Source organism: Geospiza fortis, unplaced genomic scaffold (assembly GCF_000277835.1).
Source record: "Geospiza fortis unplaced genomic scaffold, GeoFor_1.0 scaffold732, whole genome shotgun sequence".
Lineage (NCBI taxonomy): Eukaryota > Metazoa > Chordata > Aves > Passeriformes > Thraupidae > Geospiza > Geospiza fortis.
The window spans coordinates 310064-330107 of NW_005054477.1; the positions used below are offsets into that span (position 1 = coordinate 310064).

At 38.3% G+C, this 20044-nt stretch overlaps 1 protein-coding gene across 1 annotated transcript in view; it reads left to right on the plus strand.

Moving 5' to 3' along the window:
* The window catches only part of SEMA3A (semaphorin 3A), a 165050-nt gene that overhangs the window by 99154 nt on the left and 45852 nt on the right, over positions 1-20044 (plus strand). Inside the window, exon 6 of the mRNA XM_014310026.2 lies at positions 5063-5182. Within this exon, the coding sequence (XP_014165501.1) occupies positions 5063-5182 (120 nt within the window). The remainder of the gene's footprint in view (positions 1-5062; positions 5183-20044) is intronic.

A 20044-nucleotide genomic window follows, 5' to 3' on the forward strand; every position in this document is an offset into this window, starting at 1 on the left:
TTATACATGCCTCACAGCCACACTGCGTTACTGGTTATGATGTTGCATTTACTGCGACCCTTTTCTGCTGAGTGTGTATTGCAGAGGGTGTATGCCAAATTCACTGCTGGTTCTTTGCCTAAAAATAACTCCTCTTTGCCAAAAACACCTTGTTTTTTATGGTAAAGTGATGAACCAAGGCAAAATAACTTCCACCCCCAAAACAGTTGAGAAACAGGGCATGAACTGGCCAAGCAATGACTGGAGGTGGAGAGGTTTGGTCCAGCTGCTGTCCAAAGCAGGGATCACAGGAGGGAAGCAGCGAGTGTGGCCATGAAGGCCAGAGGAGCCTCTTAACCACAAAGGTGTCACAAGAGGGACATGGATGCACTGCTGCTTCTCTTCTCCTGGACTGAGCTGAAACTCAGCTACTCCCGAGCTGTAACTCAGCTACTCCTGGCCCTTCACGTGACAGAACATTTGTCCTTGTAAGTGAACATGGTTTATCTAAGATTTAAGAGGGCAGCTATGTAAAAGAATTCCCCAGCATTCATTAAAATGCAATGTTATAGTTAGTAATTGAAAGTAACTATCAGGAAAGCTAAAAAGTGGCTGAGAAGAATAATTTAGATGGTTACTGAGGGGAAGGAAACATTATCTTTCTTCTTCATCAGAAACACTAAACAGATATTTTGCAAAGTGTGGAAGGACAATGTTTTTGACACCATAACTAGAAACTAAATTTTAGGTAAGTGAAAGGCAGGAATTTGGGCAAAACATGAATGTTAATTTGCAAAAAAGTAACTTCAGGTCTTTAATAGCCATTAGTACCCAGGAGGCCTATTCTGTATTTCAGCTGAAACAAACTGTTACCAGTGTAAAGAGGATCTTCAGTTTTCCCTCTCTCCTAAAAAAATCAATAGTATTTGAAAAAAAAAAAGCCACACTAAAGCAAAATGAAAATAAACAGTTCATCATTATTAAATTGTTCCAATATTTTTCCAGTATGCATTCCTTGTTCCATCCACCTGCAAACATTTTTCATTATTTTTTTAACAGTTGTTCATTAAAGTTGGTTATTGCTACCCTACTCTAAAGTAAATGCCAGCTGGGAACATGATACAAGTGGTTCCTAGTAATGTAAGACACTGTGCAGCCATTCCCATCTATGTGCTGCTAACTAAACAGTCTCCATTTGAGTGGCCTAATGCATGAAATGTAGAGACCAAGAAATCCCTGGGCACCACTCACGAGTATTCCAGTGTGGGAGGAAAATGAGAAGCGGCATGGTTTCCAAGGAATATAATCACAGGAGAAAATATCACTGAATGTGTTAGACTAAAGGAATTGTATTGGGACAGTTGAAAAAAAAAACCCGACCCTTCAGAGAAGGAGGCTGCATTGTCCCAACAACTGTTTGTTTAGGGAAATGACCACTGGGGATTTTCAAATCTTTGGTTATCCAGAATTCTCAAAGCTTTTTATGCTCCTGTGTCTCACTGATTGTTTTTTCTTCTTTTCTTTTAAAATTCACAATTCCTTTTAGATTTTAACAATTATTTAATCTTTAATTATTTAACCATTTTTAAAAATTGGTTTAGGTGCCTTAATGCTCCCAAATATTTATTAATATGATCTGAAAGATAGTGGCTTTTCATTAGTTAAGAACTTTAGTAATCTATTTCTTAGAAATTTGCTAGTAAGTCCATATGATGTTCAAGATTTTAAAATTACTTTAAATGTACTTTCTGGGAAATTGTAGTTAATGACTTCAAAAGAAGCAAAGTCAAACCACCTCTATGTCTGAAAATCTTAATTTTACTGAATAAACCTTTTAACCAAGGATAGATTTCATTTGTGAACCCTTTTACCATTGAGAGCAATTGTGACATTCAGGGCTTGATTTTGCCTATATTCCTCATTCATTCAACTTCCTTACTACTTTGAAAGGAAAGTTTACAGTTTTTAGTCTTCACAAATTATTTTCTTTCAGAATGCAATCTTACTTAAAAGCTGAATAGAAACAATTTATCTAATACATGCACTTTGCATAGTTTTCAACATCTTTGTATCTCATGACCTTGGGGAGTTATTCAGAGTTCTGTGCTGTTTATGTAAATGGTTCTTCCCCTCCAAAAATCAACATTACTACGGACTTTAATTGTTGCCTCTTTATTTAGTAAAGTCAATATATGTATCTCTGTTTACATTTGTGTGTCAGCATGCTACTCCTTTACAATAGGTTTTTTGTCCAAAAACATATTTTTTACCTCTGCAAACAACTGAAGGCCGTCCTTTAGTTCTGCTGCTGGGCTGGAAATACAAATTGACTAATTTTTTCTTTTTTTTTTGTTTCTCCTTTGTTCTTTCCCTTTAATAAATGTTTGCCAGTTTTCAAACTATTAATTTCCATTTTCTTCTTAAAGTTTATAAAACTTCTTTTTAAACTGCTAACAGTAGAAGTAACACAGTGAAGATTATCTGTGACATTAAAGAATAATTTTCCAGACTAGCGATGAGTAAATTTCAGTCCAAAAGAAAGTATGCACAGGGAAATAAAGATGAATGTACCTCTATCTAGACAGGAGGCAAAATCCTCATATAGCTTTTGCATAGCACTAACTCAAAGGATGCGCACATCTGGGACATGACTTGAGGCTCACCCTGAATTTTGCAAAAATTATCTAAAGCCTTACAAAAATAAATGGTATTCCTTGGTATTTCTGTCTGGAAGAAGTCAAAATCCCCTTTTTGCATGTCTACAGCAGATCAGTTCAAACTGCAGGCACTGGTCTAGCTATACTGAAACTTGGAGGGGCTGTAGTAGGGATGTAGAAAGGTCAGACAGTTTTCTACAGACCCTTCCTCATTTGAAGCCTGCTGAAGCCAGTTATTGGCAAAACTTTTATCCTGTCACCATTGAAGAAAAAGTATCAGCCACAAGAGCCTTGTAGTGTCCTCTTGGGTTGAGCAGAGTACAGCCTGCAGTGGTTTTTATATATCAAGTTAGAAACTGAGGTGTCAAAACGACCTTACAATTCTAAACATATTTCTAAACAATTTCAAACATATAGTTTTCATTCATTTTCAAATTGTATTTGGTTAAATTTTAGCAATATAGTATTAAATATAGATTTTTTTCTTGACTGATTGACCTTTAGATCTGTTGATAACTAAGAAGAAAAATAGCCCTTGTTGGTTTTTCCTTTCCGCTTTGATTTCTATTGATTTATCAGAACTCACTAGGGATTGAAAGACAAGAAAATGAAGATAAGGTTAAAGAAAGGTTAAGCATAGCATCAAAGCCCTTTTCACAGGCAAAAAGGTTTTATGATCTTTAAAATCTCAGCTGCATACTCTGTACATAATAATAACTATAATTAAGTGATTGTCTCCCCTTCAAAAAAAAAGTTGAAAATGACACAGAAGAATGGTAAATTGTTAATTAATGATATGCCGTTCTGTTTCCCTTCTGATTACACCTCCTGCTGGGCATGACTGGTCTATTTGCTTCTAATCTCTGCTGTGAATTCATTCAATTCCACGCCTTTCCGCTATCATGTTTTCACCCTTCCTGACTTTCACAGCTACCATATGGTTACGGAACCACTCTAGGTTCAGTTGGTGATTTCATGGTGTCAGTGTTCAGGGGAAAAGTGACAGTGATATCCACTAGGCATGCTTGGATCTGGATGTCCTGCCATGGAAATACCTAAAATTGCCATGAAAATGATAAACTTGTTCCTAAAAGGGTGTTTTAAAATGAGGATATGGTAGAGTTCATCATGACCATGAAAAATGTTTTACCTTAGCTAAAGAAAGAGTTATTTTATCCTCAAACTTGTCTTTTTCACAAGGGACCCGTGTAATATGGGTAGTTTGAAAGTAGTAGCTGGAAGGAATAATGCTTTTTAATTCCATTTTAACAGCATAGGGTAGGTTATCTCATTTCACATACAGATGTAGAACACAGTCCTAAAAATGCATTTTTAGCATTTTTGATTTGGAGTGATTTCATGGACAAGCTGTAAATTAATGTCAGAAAGATATGTGTTGTACTTTGATCCCTGGTTCTTTTCTGTGGGTCTCGTTACAATGTCATTATTATTATTATTACACTCTCTTCCAGCTGGCAGGTATTTAACTTGACCTGCTCCTTAGAATTTAGACAGTCTCTCTCTCCCCACCCCCTCTGTCTCCTCTGTGGCTGAGGAGGGACACACTGGGATGAGTTTCATCTCCAGCTAGGCTGTGTATGTGCCATTTATGGGCTGAAGTATCATAGGTCAATTTTTAGTTCAGTTGTTCACTGTGAATTGCGTGGGGGTCAAGGTAGCAGGGAATGACCTCGTTTATTTTCTCCCTTAGCTGTTGCCCTTTGCCAGTACCAGTTGCAAAGGTGGTCAAAGGAGAAAGGCATGTTCTGTCTTTCCTGTAAAATATACTGTTTTCTGAGGATCTGCTCAGAAAAAAAGAGTAAAAAACAAACCATAAGAAAATGGCCACAACAACAACAGAAAAAAACCCCACCAAAACCAGCAAATCCCAAAACAAAAATGCAAAACAAAACAAAAAAGCCCCTTAAATGAACCAAAGTAAAAACCACATAGATTCCATAGGAAAAATTAAAGGGACCTAAGGACTTTCTGAACCAAAAGTGACTGAGATGGACTCTTCAGTTCCCAGAGTCACATAAACCCAGTAGGTTGGAAGGTGTCCAAACCAAACTCCTGTTCTAAACAGGGCAATTTCACAGTTAGGTAGGTTTTCTGAGGCTGCATACTCCTGCCTGCCAGGGTAGGTGCACTGGCTGTCACTGTTCCAGCCTAAGAATTCAAACACATTTTTGAAAAGCACACCAGCAGTCTGCAGATAGAGCTCATTTGCAAGAGGTTACAATTAAGCTCTGCAGTGAGGAATTGGGTCTAATCTCTATTTTCAATGACAATACATTGCATATGGCTTGTTGTTTTGTAATTTACTCATTATCCCTATTAGTGAAATATGAACATATGACAGCTTTCTCTGACTTGCCATGACTGGAAAATTGAGGAATATTGCTTACAATTGTGTCCTCCTGCAGATGGAGAACTGTACTCTGGCACAGCAGCAGACTTCATGGGCAGGGACTTCGCCATTTTCCGAACTCTGGGGCATCACCATCCCATCAGAACAGAGCAGCACGACTCCCGGTGGCTAAATGGTATGTAAAATGTACATTTCTCTGGTTACACTCATCCAGCCATTAAAGACTAGCACACAGCTCTGTTCCAGCAACATCTGTGACATATACACTCCTCTTTTATTTGGGGCAGAATTCTGCCTTAAACCAGTTAAACTAATCAAAAGTGATTTATAAAGAAGCATTTTTGGTTTAATTACACTGAGATTTGTGGGGTGTGATTAAATTTAAAACATACACAGACAGTATGAGCAGCATAGGCATGCAAGTTGGACAGAAGCTCAAGGCTTGAGGCATCAGCCACACATGAACACAAAGTAGCTCCAGAGCCTTGGGCAGGACTGTGCTTTGTACAAGGTTTAGTTTTTGCTGGATTGAAGGGGACGCTGGCCACATCCAGCTGAAAGTCAACCAGCAGAACTTCATGAGCAAGCCAGAGTTGTTGGAGTTTGGAAAAAGAGAAAAGGGTCCTGGGGATTCCAAGTGATTTGGTTTCAAAATATCCAATAGTTTAGCAAGGCACAATAGCTTGCATTATTGTATGGATATTAGCAATCAAGCCTGTGGTTGTTTATTTGCATGTCTGAGGAGGGGAAGATAGTTTCAGAGGAAATTTGATTTTGCCTTCATGAACCAATATACTTTAGAATGCATCTGAGTACTCCATCCAAGTTCTACTGAAGTCAAATTTAAAATAGCTCAAATGGAATTACACTTGGCTTTAGCTATACAAGGATATGAGCATTTTGGAAGTGAGAATTCATTGTCTGAAAAAGCTGACATTTGAATTAAGTAATACTCACTGTAGTTGCTGAGTTAATTTAAATTTTAATTTTTTAAGTGTTAACTAGCTCTACTTTGTCTGTACATACTGCTTGCACCTGCACTCCTGTTTTTGAGTTCAAAAATTATTTTATTCTTAGACATTTTTTGCTCCTAGCCATATTATTTATGTCTCTGGTGAGGTTCAGGCTTTCTTATGTGGTTTTACAATTTAGTGAAAACTGTTCACACAAATTTTAATGTATAAGAGCAGAGTAAGTTTTAAAACACAGTTTGTTATTAGCTAGTCAAGACCTTCTAATATCAAACTGGGTATCACATTAGCTGTATATACAATCCATAACAGCATCAGCCCGACTCATGATTAAAACCACAAGACGCTCTTGCAGGTTGGATTAACTCTATATATAACATACATTGGATACACATATCAGATAAGTGTCTATATTACAAGTATGAATCTGTATTTTAATATGACAAGTGTATGTATCTGATGCATATCCTATTACATTTAGTTTTGCTGCAATTCATGTGGACAACTGTCTGTCTGGAGAACAGATTCAGGTCTACAGCATTTCTGTGTTTACCCAGTAAGACAAAAATTGTATTCATTGGGTTATTTTATTATGACAGTAAATGAGATTTCTGGTCTTCAGGAAATAGTAAAGTACAAGGGTTGTAGACATACCCATCTGTCTTGATACCTGGTAGAGCAATAATGTGTTAAAGATGACCAACGTCAACTTCAGTTATGATAGTCATGATGACATTTTAAACCCAGTCATGCAAGCAAAATCTGCTTTTGTGCAGTAGATTTGCGCTATGACAGCTGAGTCAGGAGGATTTATGCAGTGGGAAAATGCAGCCATTTTCCACAGGCCCTGTACTTCCCTGCTGAAATAATGTCATTCCATTGTGGATTCGGTTATCAGTCTTTCAGCACTCCATGTGAGAAGTGCTTTTCCCAAATTAGCACTAAGGTTACATCTGACAGTGCAGAAACCACAACTGCTCTGTACTCGAGATGGGGAGCTGATGAACCTCAAGCTTTCTTGAATTTAAGTATTTTACAAAATGAGCATAAATGTAGAAAGACAGCATTTTTTGTATTCCAGGGTGAAAGTGATTTCCAACTCTTAAATAAAGTCCTTGCACTATATTCCTGTATGGAAAGTTTCAAACTTAATTTAAAACAAGATAAGAATCAAATTGAAACCTTTAGAAATTATTCTCATAACTGCACATAATTTAATAGAGAACGATCCTTAAGTACACTTTTGAAATCTCTCTCTCCACTGCAACTTAATACATTTACCTTCCTAATATGGAAAGATTGGCCTAAAATCTGCACTACAACATTCCTATTAGAGGCTTTGAGGCTTTACTGTTAATTTCCCAGTGATAAGATCCTGGCAGCCTTTCCACACAGCTCTCCTAATTTCAGCATCTAACATGGAAATCCAGAAATGATAAAAGTTTAGGTTTGAAACTCTGCAGAGATGCTGGTTCTTTGATAATTGTTTTTAATTTGTCATTTTTCTTTTTAAAATATAATTATAAAAGAAGCTCTGTGTTTGCATGTTGTTAAAGTGGATATGCTTTCTGGTGAAACAAGCTCTCATTGAAGATTGAGAGCTTTCTTAAAGCTTTCTTAAAGATCTATACAAATTATTTTTGAGCCTCAAGTTTGCAGACCTTTATAAGTTTTTTAGCAAAGACATGGATTTCTGTGTAGTGGTGGGTTTGCTTTTCTAGTTGCTTTTTACAGTGTGCTTAGCCTCAGGTAAAAAAACAGTATTCTAAGGGGCATATACTGAAAGCTGCAGAACAAGAGTTCTGATCAAACTTAGACACAAATTCTCATCTCTGTAGAGTTTAACAGTTAGGTGGTGAGACATCGAGTTCTAAGTCCTTGCTAGTGTTTACTTCAGTCAGATCAGGAGCTAAACTGCTTTTTCCATACTGAGGCTAAGGTCAGAGCTGACAGGGTGCAGAAAACACAGCTGATTGGTACCAAAAATGGAGAGGAGAAGACAGTTGAACGTGAAGAACTTGTGAACTTTTCCCAGAAATTGTCTTGCCCTGAACTGGCATAAAAGCAGAACAACATTACACAGAGTGATTAAGTTTTTGGGATTTAAGCAGGAACACAGAGTTACTACAGATATCACACAGTCACATTCTGGAGATGCTCAACCTTCTTACAGAAATTGTATATGTTGGGGAAGAGAACTGTGACCAGCCCAAGGGAAGGTGCTGACCAGCAGCTCTTAAAGACTTCTTAAGTCTCTTAGAGATATTAAATACTCACAGGCTTCTAAAGCTTTCATTTTGTATAAATAATTAAACAGTCACCAAGCCAAATAAAGCAAGGGAGACTGATTCTATAGCCATGTAGTCAGGGCATTCATCTAGAAGCTAGGGAACTATACATCAGTCACTGTAGCAGTGTATATTTAATTATTGATACAGAGTTGGCCAGATGTGACAAGGAAGCATTTGCAAAAACACAGTAAAAAAAGCTGGTGCTCAGGGAAGTCATCTTGGACATGAAAAGCTGCAGTTCAGCGCCCCAGACTGAATCATGTGCTTTGTTATAAGCCATGCTTATGCATGCTTGAACATTACTGGCTCCTCTGGTACATGCATGGAGTTATCTCTGCACAAAAGAAGCTTTGGCAATCTTATGCAGTCCCAGTGAGGGTCAAGAATTGTTCTGAACTCTCAAAAAAAATTTCTAAAGTTGAAAAAAATCTTCCGTGCAGCTTTGCTATAAGGAACAACGGCCTTGATGTCACACATAAATGTTACAAAGTCTTGCCTATCAGCAAGTACACGATTCCCTTTAAATGTGCCATTGCCTCTCACTGTTCAGAGGCATAAAGTTATTCTGAAGAAGCATGGATCACATCCTGCTTCCATGAACTGCTGCAGAAGTTAAAAAAAAAAGATGAGTAGAGGCCTGTGCAGGTGGGAGCAGCTTCCCCTGCTGCCAGGGAGTTCCCTGCTGCAGAGCAGGCAGCGTTTGCTGTACACCATCCCCACGCCTTCGTGCAAGGGCTGAGGGCATGGCTGGAGGCAAGAAGGCAGAACTGGCAGTGCAGTCTACCAGAGCAAATGCTGAGCAATGCAAAGGCAATGCACCCAAGGCAGTTTTCAAGCTGAAGATTAGGGGAGTGGAAGGAGAGAGCTTAAAGTGGCTCTCATCTTCTCTGACTTGAGCACAGGCAATCTGGCCTTAAATTGTTAACATTTTGTAAAATGAATAACCATAAACATTTATTTTAAAAGCAAAGCAGGATTGGGCTGAGCAAAATCTGAAAGGAAATGAAATCACACAAGCTGCATTAGGATAGTATTATGAAGCTGGTTTGCACCCCAGAAATACTGGCCTCACTCACCCTCTTTACTAGACCTGGGGTTAAGGGAGATTGTCAGTCTGGATTTCCAGACTTGGCTTGGAATTTCCTTGCTTTTTATGGGTTTAAACCACTCTATGATATTATTTTAGCATACTTTCCGTGGCTTAATTTTTAAAGTGGAGTAGTAACTGTGCTTAGTTCCCTGAGGTTATTGTCCTTGGTAATCTTTACTTTACAGTTACATAAACAGCTGAGAGTTATAGAAGCCGAGCGACTGTTCAATAAAAAAGAAAATGCCCTCTTAAATTTAACAGGGTCCAAGGCAGGAAACATGGATACTCTCCTGGCATTCCAAGAACTGTAGATATCACTTTGTGCAGTTTCCACTTCAGACACTTTGTTGAATGTTCCAGCATTAGCATTACACGCATGTGATTTTGAGTATATATGTATTGCACAGTAGACTAATGTATGGCAACAGTAAGAAAAGATTGCAGATAGTTTACAGGATTTTTACTTCTCTAATAAAATGCATTAAATGTGACAAAATGTTAGAAATTAATTACTCTTGCTGAGACTTGAGTGTGTACACATTCTGATCCTTGAACCTATAATTAGTCTTTGGTCAACCACACCAAACCCTTTTCCTAGCTACACATAACCACTGATGTCCCCCTGTTCTGTGCCACTCCCTTGTTCCTAAATGCCTTTCTAGCTTCCCATTTTCCAGCTCACCTCCTACACATTGTCAATCCAGATACACAGCATGCAGTAAAATACAGGTATCAGCTGTGGAAACGGAGCCACAGAACCCAGCCATCCTGGTACCTGAGGTTGTTTGATAAAATACATCTAAGGTATTATTGGAGGAAGGAGGTCAGGGATGCTTCAAATTCAATAAATCTCCATCAAGAGAAGAGCTATTTAAACAAAGGACATTACAAAAAAACAAACAAACAAAAAAACCAAACTGTGAATTGTATATGACTTTATTTAGTCTTCAAATTAGAAGTCTTGAACTATGATGGGAATGAAATTAGAAAAATCTGTCCAATAGAAGTAGTCAGTGAGGCAGCCTAGCTGGTTTTCAGAGGAACTCAGGTAAAATTTTATGTGTTGTTATATTGCACACTTGCCTGGCATCCCAAGAGACTACAGTGAGTAGGCAAAGTCTCTTCCAGGTCTGCATTACCCATGAATTTACAAGGACATATTTCAACAACCTTATGGGTGAAAACACTGAGGGAATTCTTTTGTGTAATTTTTTTTTTGTTGTTGTTCTTTTGCTGTTAATTTTCCTGTGAAAGGATCTCTTGCATTTAAAATAGGCATTTCTATATTTGAGCAGCTGATAGGTCCTGTCGTGCAGGCTGTAGTGTGGACTGAGTTCCACACTTTCCCACCATGGCTTACAGAAGCATGAGCAGCTCCGACCCTTGTGGCACAAAACATGTCCAGATATGCAAGTCTCATTTCTCACTCAATAAGTCCTCCCACCCCCCCATCCCCACTATCTTCATTGCTAAGAATAGTAATAAATAATTTCACAGTGATAAATTCCATGTGTGACAAATGTTAATGTCACCTAACACAGTGCTAGGAAGTGCTCAGAAACTATGGTGACGGTGGCATAATACTGTGAACAGAATGGCATGCAAACTCAATTTACAAGGTTTGGGGTTTTTTTTTCCTCCTTAAGTCTGTAGATCCATATTTGAGAGATTGAATATGAATTTGAAGTTGTTTTTCTCATTGCAATCTAACAAGCTTTATCTGTATACATATTTTGTTACAACCAATTCTTTTTTTCTTGGAAGAAACATAGAATTTTTGAAATCAGAAAATAAATGGCTCTTTCTTATTGTTATTACTTGACATTTATCCTGTCTCTAATCTGAAATGGTTACAGGTCAGGAAGTCAAAGGCCCTGCTGAGCACTTGACCAGAAGATACTCATGTATTTGAACCAGTTGATTCAGTTGAACCTGTCTGAAAACTGTTCCCTGTATCTTTATACAAAGTAAGAGGAGCATTTGGTTCAGAAATCAAAGACCAAGTAACAATTAGAATGTGTTCAACAATTTCTCTAGATGTGAGAAAGGTCATGAAGATGGTAGGTGGAGACAACCAGAAATAATAAAATCTTCCTATCAAGTGGCCTAAATGAAATTATTTCAAATCAGTCTAGGAAAGAGATCTTCTTTCTCCTTCTCTATCCCTCCCATTCCCCCTAGGATTAAGTCATTTTCTTCATTAAATATCAGTGCTGTGGATGATATTTTATTCTGTTTAGGTTGAAAAGATGGTAAAAGTAGCCAAAGGACAAGTTTTGAGGTTGGAGTGGAAAAAGCAGATAGGAAAGATGAAGCAGCAGAGAACATTCTCCTGGTCTGACTGCACATTTTGAAGGCTTCCTGACACTATAGAGAATATGACCTGAGCAGGAAGACTTGCATCAGTAAACACATTGGTCTGAGCTATAGCCACAGTATGCTCCAGGAAGTTAGTCCAGGAACCTGACTTAGGATATGTGTATGTTACATGGTTAACCATGGGCTCATTTGTGGGCTTTAATTTGGTCAGCCTTACTATCCACACCAAAAAAATGTAATAGCTGGGAGTGTAGATTAGGAGCCATGCTTTGCTGCAATTCATTCATTCTGTGACTCTCTTTATAGTGCATATAAGATCAAAAATAGTGGCAGAGGTTAGAGTTCTTTGTTCACTGTTTCCACTGGAGACCAGAGAAGTTTCTCTGCTGCATAAAGTACAATTTTAGGAAACAAGTTCATAGTTCTCAAAACAAGCAGTGTGGGATATAACCCCAGTCCCTACCAGATCACTTCAGCATAGTCTTTGTAAAAAGAGATTTGCCAGTGATGACCAATTTGAGATCTGCACTCACTCTTGTGCACTGAATTGATCTATTGATGATGTCCCTTAAAACTGCTAAATGTTAAGGTTTTTATTTCAATTGTGAATTGAAAGGTCAACATATCAGCATATATCAGTTTAACAACCAAGTAAATCCTGATGAGTCTTGTGCTGGGGTGAGATCTGAGAGTGCAGCCATTCCCATCACCTTCTCTAGAAGGCAGCTGGATGAAAGAGCCAGAACAAGCTCTGGGGAGATTCTGGATGTGGATAAATCAATGTACCTCTGTACTGGGTAAAACTGGTGATCTCATTGAGGTGTTCAGATTGAAATCTGATGATGCAGGTGAGTTGATTTCTATAGTCATCCTTTAGAAAAATAAATCCAAGTCCTCTCTGGTTCTTCCAGCAGCAGGATCTGTGTAGAAATCCATCTGCATGAGCAGACTCCAGGAGTACATTCAGTTGGAGGAGTAGAGCTCTGTGCCCTTCTCACACTGATAAAAAACACCTGCAATTTTCCAATTATCAATAGTCCCAGTGATATTCTATCTCCTCTAAAAAGTGTTTTTTCTTTCCTTTATTTTTTTACTCTGAGATGGAATATTTTTTCCATGGATGTATTTCAATGGATAACTTATAGAGATGGCAGTGGATGACTTTGTAAAGTGATAGTCTGCCCACTTAAGGTGACAAATTTAGTATATTATTCAAGCAGTGGCAATAACCTCTACTAGAAAGCTTTGTGTACTACTTTCAGTTAATGTATGATTAAAAAGATAATATCTATCTATCTATCTATCTATCTATCTATCTATCTATCTATCTATCTATCTGTTACCCACATGCATCACTTCATAGGAGGACTCTCCCTTTTCCCTGAAGATAAATCTCAGTAGGGAAAAAAGAGCCATTTGTCCAGAAAAGGTGTAGTGTTCAAGTTCTAAGTTTGCATTTTGCTTTGCTTTTGGTACAGAACCCACTTTAAGTTGCACAACGCCAGTTTCTTTGTAATTATCATTTTTGCGGAGATCCAAATCAGCTTAAGCAAAAGCAAAGTTCAGATTAGGTAGCCACAGAGGCTTTGTCTTAGGTGGTTCCAAAGACAAAGCCTCCGTGTTACAGACCTTGCAAATTCAAGTAGGTTTCCCATGATCTCTGTGAGAGCTCATCACAGCTCTGATGCTTGAAAACCAGTGACTTTTAACTACCAAATTGTGCCTCCTTTCTTGTTCACAAAAGTCACTAACCAGTTTTTCAGACAAGTTAAGCAGAAATCTGTTTGTAGGAGTCACACAGCAGAATACTAATTGATTTAAACAAAGGAGGAGTGGGTCTGTTACAGCCCCCTTTATTGGGATATGACATACATCCGAATTTTCCTTTTGCATTCTTGTGTTGTTTTGTGGTTTTTTTCCTTCTGCTCTAGCCATCAATTTAATGAGTGTTGACCCTGTCAATACCAATTTCCTCTTCTCAGGCCACCACGTTCAGAGTTTGGTGGGCATTCAATAGAGATTTACTGTTGACTGGGTAATTTGAGTTCATGTGTGTGGTGAAAAATTAGTGAGGAGAATTACCCAGAAAAGTGGATGCCATGACAATGCATGTCACCATGGTGTGACCAGCTCTGCTGACATAGGTTTCAAAAGCTCTCCCCCTGTGAAAATGGGGCCTGTTTGCAAATTAATTAGTTTCTGGCAGCAGCTTGATTGTTGACCCAAAGTTTGTAGAGTGGAAAAACAATCAGATTAGTGTGTTCAGTATAAAGGCCCAGCGCGGCGCTCGAGTGCAGTTTGCCAAACTGTTGAAGCCGTGAATAGAGTGAAACAAATTCTTCTTTGAGAAGCCAAGGCAAAGGTTAAGTGTGATGTGACTGGAGCACGCTGGCCATGGGGCGGTGGGGAGAGAATTAAAGGTTTCAGCCACACAAAAATAGAGAGTGCTGAGCGAGTTGCATTGAATTTAATGGAATTCACAGCTTCAGACGCAGAAGTGTTTGGCAATGTTTTAGTCTGTGTTAAAGGGAGAAATAAGATGGCTTTGTTTTAAGAAGTTTTCTTTGTACATCCATGTGGGACACCAGGGACTGAGCCTCTAAAGGGTATTAGAGAGACTTCCTGAGCCTGCATGCTGTTTCTAAGCACCTGCAGACTGAGGTTTGTACCAGCACCTCCCACTCCCCACCACACACTAACTCCCTTTATCTCTAAGGATTCAATCCAAGCTTCCCATTCATCTCCTCCAACATTTGGACAGGGTTTTTCTTTTAAGTAGTTCTCGTGCAGGGGCTCGTGGACAAGTATATTAGAAATCCATGCTTATGAAAAAATGACTGGTTAAACCTTGTTATTGAGGTAGTGAGTCAAAAGGTAGATACTAAAAAATACAACAGTCCAGATCTGTAGCTGATAATACATGAGTATGACCTCTATGCAGCCAAGATCTGATTTCTTATCTCATTATTGTGCTCATCTTGTTTCATTATCACTCTTCATTCCTTCAATGGCTGTTTTTTTACATATGCTTGCCCTTCATCATCCATTTTTGTCATTCAGTGTTGCTATCACCCTTGTAGTATTTTCTTTATATCAAACAATTCCTATGCATACTTAAAACTATTGTTTTCCCACTATGACAAATAGAAAGAAAGAAAATACCAACTATTGTGAAGGAACCCATGTTCATGGGCAGTGGAGGTATCTTCTCTTGGGCCAAAGTCTTATGTAGGAATGTGCTCTCTGTTGACAGGGCGACAAAACTATCCTTTGTCTCCTTAAAAAGAAAAAAAGCCCAGAATTTTCTTTCCTCAATTAGCAAAAAATGACACCTCATAGGACCTGAGGGACTTCACCTCAAACTTAAGGATAGCCAATTAGACAAAAGCCAAAAAGTCCTACCTAAGCAATTTTCTAAAAAAAAAGAGAACAAAGAAACTAATTACTTTTGTGAGGTGTTTTACCAGTAGCAAGAACCTCTTGCTCCTAGCTCGGTTTTTCTCTGTAAAGAGTTTTGTTATTTTGCCTTTTATTAAAACTTTTCTGTGTCCAACACTATCACAGAAGCCGTCCTACTGATTTTATGCCTTCTAAGGTAGCTAAGCTCTCTTAGGTGTGATACAGATCTCCAAGAACTTATGAGCTCAAGGAGACCCATATATCAGTCTTAGACCTGTCGGCTTGGATCAGAATGCCTGGCAGATCCAAGGGAATGGGCCTTGGGAAAACATGAAGGGCTGCACACAGCCCACCACGTAGCCCCCACCCCATCAATTAACTGAGATGCCCAGCAGAGTTAATGATGTGAGGATACAGCCCCTTGGTCTGTTCCCACCTCTTTTCCCCATTCCATAAAATTCCAGCTCTTAGCCTGCGACCTGTGCAAACTCTGTGGTTTGTTCTTGGTAATGGGGCTGAACCTGCCCCCTTCACAGGAACATTCCTGAACCATGAATTGCTTGTCCCAAAAGGCATTTAGTGTTGCTTGTAATTAACACAACTGATTGCTCAAAGCCAGCACCTGAGGTGGCATGGAGCCAGCTGGAGGCATAATTGGCTCCTTAGCTGGAGAAACATCCACTTCAGAGTGGAGTCTGTGATGACGGAGTTATTAGTTCAGAGGAAGCCAGGTATGTGAATACCTGTTCTATGCATTAGAGCCTCCACCAGCACTAGACACAGATGAATTATCGCAGACTCAAAGCCTCCCTTTCTCTCTGTCTCCGGAACTTCCCCTTCCCTTTGTTCCTGAAATCGTGCACATTTCAGCCTGGATATTTGTAGGGCTGAGTAATTGCTTTTGTTCTTTGGGTTATTTAATTACAAATCTCAGTAGATGACAGGTCCTCTGCTCTAAAGGAAGACATCACATTTGCACAGTTACAGAATCCCAACACAAATGTGTGTGGCAAATCAGTGACTGCAGATTTATTCATGCCCTCTGGGACCTGCACTGCCTTTTCAGCTTAGCGTGCAATATGATTTAAATTACAGCTTGTGCAGAGCTGTGCCTTGGGATTACACTCCATGTTTCCAACTGTTTATAGTTCAGTGAGCTTTAACCTCTGTGATTCTGAAAATTAAATAATGTCACGGCTGATATCAAACTGATGGCTGGTACTAGAATGCTAAACACTGTGTAGTATTAAAAGCCTATTTTTACAACAAAGTGGAAACGACAATGTATTTAAAACACTGATAGCACATTCAGGTAGTTCAAGAACACAATTCAAAAGTTACACTAGCAAAGAATGGCAAAGATAATATTAAACTCTATTATCAAGGATAATGTTTCAATTCCTGTGTTTAACAGAGTTGTGGCTGTGGATAGAGCAGGACTGAGCCTGAGCCTAACACAGGGCTTTGTGATGGCACGAAGACTTGTAAGATCAATAAATGTAGATAGAGCATCTGTTGTGGTTAAATTCACATTTGTTAATTCCTTGTAGAAGTTTCATTATTTCTGAAATACTGTGATATATCAAATGTTACATCTTGAAGACATTTTTGTGCTGTAACTGTGGACATCTTAATAATTCTGTAGGCTTTGAAGAGGAGCAGAGGAAATACCTAATTAGAAAGCTCTGTATTTAATATGACATGTAATTTCCCTTCAGATTACATTCTATTATTTGCAAGGGTTTAATTGATACAAAAACATTGAGTTTTTTTTTTCTCCATTTAGTTCTGCAAACCCATATTTCCAGGATAGAAACTGTTCCAGTCCCACTCGAGCCACTTCACCATGTTCCTCCCCAGGCTCTGTCAAGGCAACACTGCGAAACAAAAGGGTGAAACTGATGTCACCAACAGCATCATTTAGGCCACAGAGCCTCATTCATGACTGTAGTGTAAGGAAGGGGGAGCAGGAAGAGAACAGGACAAATGGGAGAGACAAATGGATACTTACTTTTCACTTGTAAAGGCAGCATGTTGGACTAAATAACAGAAAATAAAGAAGAATTCATGCAATTTCAATTAGATGTGATGGACAGATCACAGACACACAAAATATTTGACAAATGGTTCTTTATTTGATGCCTTTAAATTTTGACAGTGGAATAGATCCTGCACCTTCCATTTTGCTGCATTGCCAAAGTGATGTTTGTTTTTTTTTCCCTTGACTTTTAGAATGCCCTATACTACTTATTTCAGGCTGCAATGTCCAGTTCTTAGTTATCAAAGTGGTGTCAGAAATATCCCATCCCTTGTACTGAATTCCTTGGGCCTGTGTAAATTTATCTGTTTTCAAGGGTGGCTGTTAAGTTTGATTTTTAAACATGTAGCTAAGTGCTTTTACATACTATATAGTAAAAGAAAAAAAAGATAAAGTGTACAGTAACATTTAAGAGATCAAAGTATGAAGGTGTGAAATGTGATAGCATTTCTTTTGAGAATCTCTATATCAGGCTCAAATGTAGCAGTGTTGTCCAAAAAACTGTTGAGCGTGACCCACCAAAACTGAGGCTGATAAGCCTTTTTTTTGCTCTATTTCCCTCTGTTCTGGGATCACTGTATCACTGGTATAAATGGGCTGAATGTTTCTGTTAGTAAGGTGAGTTGCCTTGTGGTATTACCAGGGAAATTACCTCTTTCAAAGGCAAGAGTTAAACTGTAAATCTTTGAGACCACCATTTATTGTACAGCATCCAGCAGAATTTGATGTTCCAGAGCACTTAGAGCTGCCACAAACACACTGAGTAAATGAGGACAAAATAGTTCCCTTTCTGATTTACCTTTTAAAGTGATAAGCTGGCCTGTGTTTTGTTCCTAGATTATGGAAAATAGTATTTTTAACATATCTTTATATATATAAATTTAATTTCCTTTTGGCAGGCTTTAAAGATGTCTGTTTAGATAACTGCAGCAAGATTTGTAGGAAGATTTTGTTAGACAATTTGGTATAAACAGAAACAAGATAACCTTTCAGAGACAGCTTTTGTACAGATGATCATTCAGAAAAAAAAGCAGAAGTTACTTTGAAGACTGGATTACATATTTTTCCCTTTCACTGCACAGGTTTTATGAAATAGTTTCCAGCATTCAGTGATAATACATTGTATCTACTAATATTGCCACATTTCTGAGGACTGGTGTTTATTGATTTTTTTACATCTCTTTGTGCAAAATCCAATATCCTTGTAAGTCAGAAGTGTTCTATTGATGTCAGTGAGATTATTCATATTTCCTGAGCTCTAGAATAACATTTGTCACACTGTAAAATTTGGTAGTCATGGGGCACAGCTCTCTTCAGCTGCCCACTCCTTCAGCTTCTGTGTCCTGTTCTCCTGTTTCTCTAAAGCAGCTCCCAGTAAGGGCAGAAAAAGCTCCATGGGAGAAGGTACAAAACCTTTCTATGTGGCATTTTATGTGGACTTGTGGATCATCAGCTTTTTCACAAGATGGTGTAAATGGGTTGTCATTATCAATACTCAGTTCTGTTCCATGTTTGACATTACTGTCAGCTTTAATATTTTGTGCCAGACCTGTTGGTAGAAAGCATTCTTTTAAAAAAAAAATCAGTTTCCCGTTTATTATAGGGTCCATATTTTTTACTGCTTTTCTTTTTTTTATTACTTTTTAAATACTTCTGTTAAACTTTCTGCCAATTCCTCTCACTGTGATTTATGTATCACAAGCACAGTCCCCCCTCATTGCTTTTAAAAAACACAAAAATTTTGAGTCTAAGGCAATGAAATTTTAAGAGTCACAGAAATTACATCAAATATTTTTAAGTGATGTCAGTGAATAATAGTAAAAATTAAAATAGTGAAAATAAAAAACAGTTTGCTTGTGCAGAATTAAAGTATTAGCCAATGAAATGATGTTGGAGAACAAAAACCTTCTGACAGTGCTGGTACTGTTGCAAAACTTTTCTATCTGAAGCAACTTCACAGTTTTCGTCTCACCTGTTCTATCAAATACTTTTTTTTTTCTTTTTTAATGAACAGAACTAAGTCTCACATCAACAGTAAATTAGTACATTATTTCAGTTGTGTAAAACCCTGTTAATACCTTATGTTGACTGAAGCTAGATTAAGTTGGAAACACACAGTGCTCACATGACTGCTGAAAGAGGTTGTCATAACTGATGCTATCACACTGAATACCTCAGGTTGTGCTGAGGGATTTTTCTTACACTTACAGATGCCCTATTGCCTTTTGTGTTGCTGTGCTACACTGACACGTGAGCTAAAGCCAGTCATTCATCCAGCCCTTTCCTCAGTTTTTGCTGCCATCCCTCATTAATCCCACTTTCATGGATTTTGTGTCAAGTTGCTTTACACTAGCTGTAAAAGTTCATTATACCAGCAAAATGTTTCTTGTAGTTTGACAAAATTACCTCAGTTCTTTAGCCAAATCTAAAGGATTTGACAAAGAAATTAAATTACAGGAGACTGGAAAGGTTAGGAGATTGCTGCAGGAGAGTTCTCTACTGGATGACTCCATGGGAAGTGGCGTGGGCTGATGATCATTTCCAAATGAATGAACATCCCTCACTGAGAGTTGAGAGTATGGTAGAGGCCTGTCCAGTTTTGATGTGACATCAGGGAGGAGATTTTTTTTACAGCTGCACAACCCCTTCCACACACTTCAAATTGAACCTGGCAGTACAAAATTTGGAGTTTTTCTTCCTGTTTTCAAGATAGATGATTTTTGACGCAAAGGACATATTTTTCACTTTTTAGGCAGGGAAAAAAATAATATTTCTGTGGTTCTGGAGACGGGGTTGTGCACTGCATGGAGCTGACACAGAAATATTAGGAATTTAGCTTTCAGGAGACAGAGGCTGAAGATGTGCTTGTCAAGGCAGTGCTGTTCAGCTTTTGCCAGTTGTGCTGCTGAGGGCTGCCCCTGTTTCCCTA